The 5990-nt window shown below is 56.1% G+C and overlaps 1 protein-coding gene across 3 annotated transcripts in view; it reads left to right on the top strand.

The window, feature by feature from the left end:
• LOC108546041 (LIM/homeobox protein Lhx2) overlaps window positions 1-5990 on the top strand; it is a 225822-nt gene that overhangs the window by 128404 nt on the left and 91428 nt on the right. For 2 of the 3 annotated variants that reach the window (XM_017897959.1, XM_017897960.1), the window contains exon 2: window positions 747-1276. In XM_017897959.1, coding sequence (XP_017753448.1) covers window positions 917-1276 — 360 coding nt within the window. In that variant the 5' untranslated portion in view covers window positions 747-916. Of the gene's footprint in view, window positions 1-746; window positions 1277-5990 lie in introns of those variants that run through there. The other variant, XM_017897961.1, reaches the window with a different exon arrangement.

Below are 5990 nucleotides of genomic sequence, written 5' to 3'. Positions count from 1 at the left end.
CCCCCCCCCCCCCCCCCCCTTTCTCTCTCTCTCTCCTTCTCGCTCAATCTCTTCGTCACTCCGCTCTTTACCCCTCGCGCGCACCACCGACGGATCGTTTTGCTACGAACTGCTGTTTCATTGGGATCCTGGCAGCGAGAGGGGAGAGGGAACATTATGAAATCGTTGCGCGTCGTCTTAAGGGCCAATAAAATTGCACGGAACTCTGGCCGCCGGTGAAATTAATATCAGCCGGCACAGTTTCATCGCTGAATGTAACGCGGCGGTCGTCTTTACGGCCAGTTCGGAAACTGTTGCGGCCTAAATATCGCGTTTTTCCAGATTTTTCGCCCGTCTAGGTCGACCCCCTTATGAAAGAAGTTTCGAAGGCTGCTCGAACTTCCTCGAAACGGCGACGATGGCCGATCGGATCTGTTGCGCTCCGTCGGTAATTAGTCCCGCCTACGGGCTGTTTCATAAATCCCACAGCGAGCAAATTGCGAATATGGACTGGTCGGAATATCCTACACCGACTATACCCTACGAAATTCGAGTATCCTCGAAAACCAACCGCGAGCAGGTATTCTGAAACGCCCTGTACACTCCAGACGGAGCCTCTAGCCCCGATCTCTGACCCCCGACAACCTGCGAGCGTAATCCGCGTCACCCAACGACTCCCGATAATACCCGTCCATCGCCATAAACGCAAACACCCCCGCAAACAACCCTCGGAACCACCCCTCTGACCTCAGTTTCCTTTGTTACAGGTATCAGCAGAGAGCCGGAAGAAGAGAGCCGGTTCCAGGAGAGCCGGTCCCCAATAAGCTTCCAGTTAGGTAGGCCACGAGCTTTTGTTTTTTCGTCGTGGGAAGCTGTTGGTGGGCTCGTCGGGCCCACCCTCTCATCGGTCAAGCTGGCGAGCGCTCTAACCGCTGGTATGAACCCCCACCATCCGGGCCACTCCGCAGCCTACCCGCATCATCCCTCGCTCTCGAGCAGTCCGCATCATTCCGGGCCCCATCACGGCTACAGCACCGGCGGCGGGGGCGGCGGTGGTGGCACCACCACCACCCCCGACCTGCCTAGCCCGCACTCGCCGCCACACGGGCCCGCCATCGACCCAGCCACCCCCTATGCGTCCCTGCAGCCCGGCCAGGGCATGGGTAGCAACGGGCATCACCACGGCGGCGCTTCAATGATGGCCGACCATCCGCATCACCCGGGACACCCGCACCCCCACTTACCGGACCATCCCGCTTATCCACCGGTCAATCACAACAACAATTGTACGCTTAAGGTAAGCCCCGGTCGCCACCTCGTCGACAGTTTCGCGCGCGTCCGGAATGCGATTCCGGATAGAATTAGAGGAGCTTAGGAGATTTGGGTCGTCGAAGGGATTTCCGCCGGGTGGGGGGCAGAAGGAAAAGTTGGGCTATCGACGCGTCGCGTGTCTTCTCGAGCAGACGTCGCGACGGATCGTCCCGTTTCGTCGCGTTTCTCGTGCGTAGAAGCGAAGCTGCCTCGAGCGGTGTACAGCGCGCTTCAGAATCCGCGTCCTGACGTTTCAGCGTTCACGACGTTAGCCCGGAGCGTGGAAAACGGGTCTGCAGATGGTATCGCTGAATCCACCTGTAGACCGCACCTACCGATTAATTTCTCATCGTCGCTAGGAGACCTGGATTCGTACAGAGAAATCATTTTCCGTATCGCTGTACGTCCGGTTCGCTTTTATTATCCCACTCGTTGTCGTTCCGCCCCCTTCCTCTCCTCCTCGACCATATTCTCGTTTCCCGCGACCGTTACAGAATCAAACGACGAATGAAATTAAATTAAAATCCCTCGTTAATGAGGCCGGTCGAGTGGCGTCGTTTCCCGCCAACCCTGTTCCACGGGTTGAGAAGGGACGGAGTGTGAGAGAGAGAGAGAGAGAGAGAGAGAGCGGAGGGCTTCGGTCGTGGAGCGTTTCGTATCGCGAAACGGTTCTCCTCGTACGATTAAAATGCACTTTCTACGCTGGATGGTCGCGCGAGGATGGTCACGAGAAAAAGTTTTCAACCGGAAGCAGCTGGAACGCGTACGCGGCTCATTGTTCGCGTAATAACCAACGTCGGCCGTTCATTACGCAAGCCTCTTCTGATCCGTGGGGAAACGGTAATCGCGCGTCGTCACTCGTGCCCGGGAAAACGATCGAGACGACGACGTTCGAATCTCGAGGCCCCCCTCGGTAACGCGAACCGTTTCTTCCCAGCGCGAGGCCCGACTATCTCGATTATCCTGTCAACGAATCAACGTCCGAGACGACTTTTCACCCCGACGAAATCGGCGTAACGTACAGGTGTGGCCCCGGTCTGGCCGGAGGTCGAGAGCACACAGAGAGCTCTCTCGGTTGGGTAACGAGAGAGAACCGGAGAGAGAGAGAGGAGAGAACCGCGCGGCGCAGGGTCGCAGGCTAAAATTCAGAAAGCATTATCCGTGTACGTGACCCTCACTTAGCTCGCCATTGACAAACGTAACAATATAGGCATTTACCATGGAGAAATATAATTGAATAGGGGCGGAGGGGACCGGCGAGGCGACCAGACTCCCTCCTCGGCCCGTTCCCCCGAACGGCCGCCCCCTCCGCTCCGCGCAGCGTGTTTCACTCCATAATACCCGGCGCGGTCTCTGTCCCGCTCGTTCCCCTACCACGTAGCGTCGTCCTCGTTCGGCCTGGCCGGAGCTACGGATGGGTCCCGTCCCCTTTCAACGTTAGTTAGGTCCTTTCTAGGCTCACCTTTTTATTCCCCCCACCACGGACCCACTCCTGCTGGCTGGCTGGGGTACCTGAACCCGGGGCCTCTCGCGAGGCATTCAGAGGCCCAAAGCAGCCACGGACCAGTCAGTTCGCTGCTGACTTCGGTCGGGACCGGTTCGTATTTTTCCTCTGCCTCGCGGCGCGTGCTCTCTCGCCTTCTTCCTCCTCTATATCCGCCTTATCTGTCTCTCTGTGTTTCCTCTCTCTCTCTCACTCTCTCTGGCTCTCGTCGTCCCGCGCGCGACTCTGTGACCGCTTTTTGCGCTTCGTGTAGCCGCGTCGTCGTGTCGTCGCCTCCGCAACGCGTAAGTGGCTTTTTCGGGGACCGATCGCCACCTACCTGCACGTCCACCGCGGGATATGCTACTACGCTCGGGAAGAGAAGCCTGTTGGTTGCCGACGGCAACGCGACTTTGTCGCCACGCGTAACGATTCCGGGAACAACGTGTCCAGTGCAGTAGTCGCTGGAATATCGTGTCTCTCCTCGCTGGTGGATCTCGTGCTCGTTGTCTCGGTGGTTGGTGCTAGGTGGTTCGAAGAGGTGCTAGGTGTGCGCGAGACTCGGCCGAGCGGATTCGTTTCGTTTTCGTTGCTGATCTCTCGCTCGAGGACGAATGATATCGCTGTCCGCGTGAGTACGCGAGAGGAGAGGTTGTACCAGCGGCGACGGCGGCGGCCGGTCGCCAGAATTTTCGGGCACACGCGCTCTCAGTCGAAGCAGCCTGCTCGGCGGAGGTGACCATGGAGGTGCACGCGCATCACTACAGCGCCATCGCGTCGCGGATGAACCAGATGAAGTGTTTCCCTGGCGAGAAAATCGTAAGAGTCAAATATCATACGTCTTACTCCCTTCGCCACTCGCTTCGTCCTTTCGCCGCGTATTTATCGCGATCGAGCTGGAACACTCGCGAACCGGTTGCATCCTGGAAAGCCCGTATATCTCTTCCTCTCTCGTTTGCTCTTTCCTTGGATGCGTTCCACGCACGTTGCTATTCCCGATAATCCCGTAAAAGTGTCCGCCAATTCGTGCCGAGTTTACGCAGCGGAAAGTCTAGAAAAGTCGAGCAAAGTCGAGTAAAATCGAGCGGCGCGCAGCATTCCTTGGCTCGTTACAGGCGCCGTGGCTTGTAAACCTCGAGGCTCGGGGCCCGAATTCAGCGTGGATCTCGGCGGAAACGTTGGACGGTGATCCGAGTCGGAGCAAATTGCTCGGACGACGCCGGCAGTTTCGATTGCCTCGATTTGTCCCGATGCTCGTCTGTTGTTTCCGATCGCGGCCTCGCGTTAATGGTGTATCGGCGTGAATCGAACGTTCGTATTAGCCACGTTCTCCCGCCTAAATATGCATATTCATCGATCCGTCTCACTTCCCCCGGCCCTTCTCTCTTTCTCGTTCCTCGTTCTTTCCTCCTTTGCTTCATCTTCGTCTCGTCCATTCAACGAAAGACAATACCGCGGTGCTTTTTTTCTGGCCGTGTCGCGAAGATGGTTCTCATTAGGGAAGCCGTGGGGGACTAATTAAATTTTTCCAACAAGCTAACGATTGCGCAACGGACGTTTCTCCCGTGTTTGTTTTAAAACGACGCTGCTTACGTCCCTCCCCGCGCCCCTCTCCCGCCACTGTTCGCCATTTTTCCCCGACGGATTTGCTTCGACTCGTTTGCTCGCGACCGTAGGAACAATCGAATCGACGCCGATCAACGCGCCGCGCGTACCCCCCGCGCGCCCCCTACGCCCGGTGTGACTCACTCCTACGCGCAATTACGCGAGTTTCATTCGATTATAGTAACTGGACGATCGTAATTGCGTGGTAATTGCGAAAGAAGTGTCGTTAGGTGGGGCAAAAAGCTGCTAGGGAAACGATTTTCACCGGTCGCCGGAACACCGAGTTCACCGCGCCACGCTAATTCCTCGATAAATTACCGCCGCTGCTGCTGCTGCACGCGTCGCTTTCTAAGGACGCGTTTTTCTCCCTTTATTTTTTCCCCCTCTTTCTCTTCCCTTTTTCTCCTCTTTTTCCCCCTTTTTTCTCCTTTTTTCCTTCTCCTCGCGTTTACCCGAACGGGCCACCTTGAACTCTCCCGCCTTCCCTCCCCCTGTCTATTCCTCCCTCTCCTTCCTTCCGTCTAGCGTGTGCAGACACACACACACACACACACTGTCGTCGCGGCGATATTTCGCAAAGATCGGAGCGAACCGATAAGCCACGCGATCGTGGCGAGCAAATTACGCGACAACGATTTCGCGAAGGTTCCTACGGTGTGAGCTCGTCGCGAAGGCCCGCGGATATCGGCTCGATTTTGAATTTACGGCGTCACGTACGGTGTCCTCCTGGCCCTTCCGTTCGCGCGTTCCTCGCCGCTTGTTCCGCACGATTATCATAGAAATCGTTCCAGTAAATCAAGCAACGGCCTCGGAACCAGTTGCCCTCGCTGTTTTTCGAGGCTTCAACCACGGCAATACGCCGCTCATCGCGCAGTCGTCGCGCGTGTAATAACGCCAGCCTCGCTTCGAAATAGTTTCGTTTGCTCGAACAGGTTGCAACCGTCGCGAGGAATCTCGGGTACAGGCTCGGTACAGGCTCCGCGCGTGAAATCTTCTTTTCTTGGCCGGTAATTAATTTACGAGCCAACGCGACGATATTTCGCAATGTTAGGGGTGGAAAATTATTTACCACGAATCCTGGTACATAGTGTCTAGAGTAACGTATCTGTCGCGAGTTCCCGAGGTCTACTATGCGACGTGGAACGCGTCAAGCCGAGGTTAAGTCCACGAATTGATTTCCGAGTTGCATCCGATCGAGGGAAAGTGTGGTCGCTCCTTAACTCGCTAGAATCGGTTTAGAGTTTATTATGCGCCCGACAGAAATTAATGACGTTTCGTGACAGGCAAGAAAAGGCTTGCCTGTGAATTCCAGCTTATCGAAACGACACCCGCTGCTCTCCAACCAATCGGAAGCCTCCGCGAACACCCAAACAATGCGCACCCTGGTCAGCCTGTTCTTTTCTCTCGGTTTTCTCCGATGAAAGATCCGACTTCAGGATAACCAAGCCCTTTGAGGACGTAGCGGTTTCGAGCAGACCGTAGTAAATCGTAGGGCCCAGTTGCAGCTGCGATGGTCATTCAAAATTGGCAGCGCTGATTTCTGCTCAAACGCCATTTTCGTTCATTGCGGCGCTGTCAATGAGGACGTAAAACAGTCCACCACTTAACTTGA

Source organism: Eufriesea mexicana, unplaced genomic scaffold (assembly GCF_001483705.2).
Source record: "Eufriesea mexicana isolate 0111107269 unplaced genomic scaffold, ASM148370v2 scaffold596, whole genome shotgun sequence".
NCBI classification, from domain to species: domain Eukaryota; kingdom Metazoa; phylum Arthropoda; class Insecta; order Hymenoptera; family Apidae; genus Eufriesea; species Eufriesea mexicana.
This window is presented reverse-complemented; position numbering and strand designations above follow the sequence as displayed.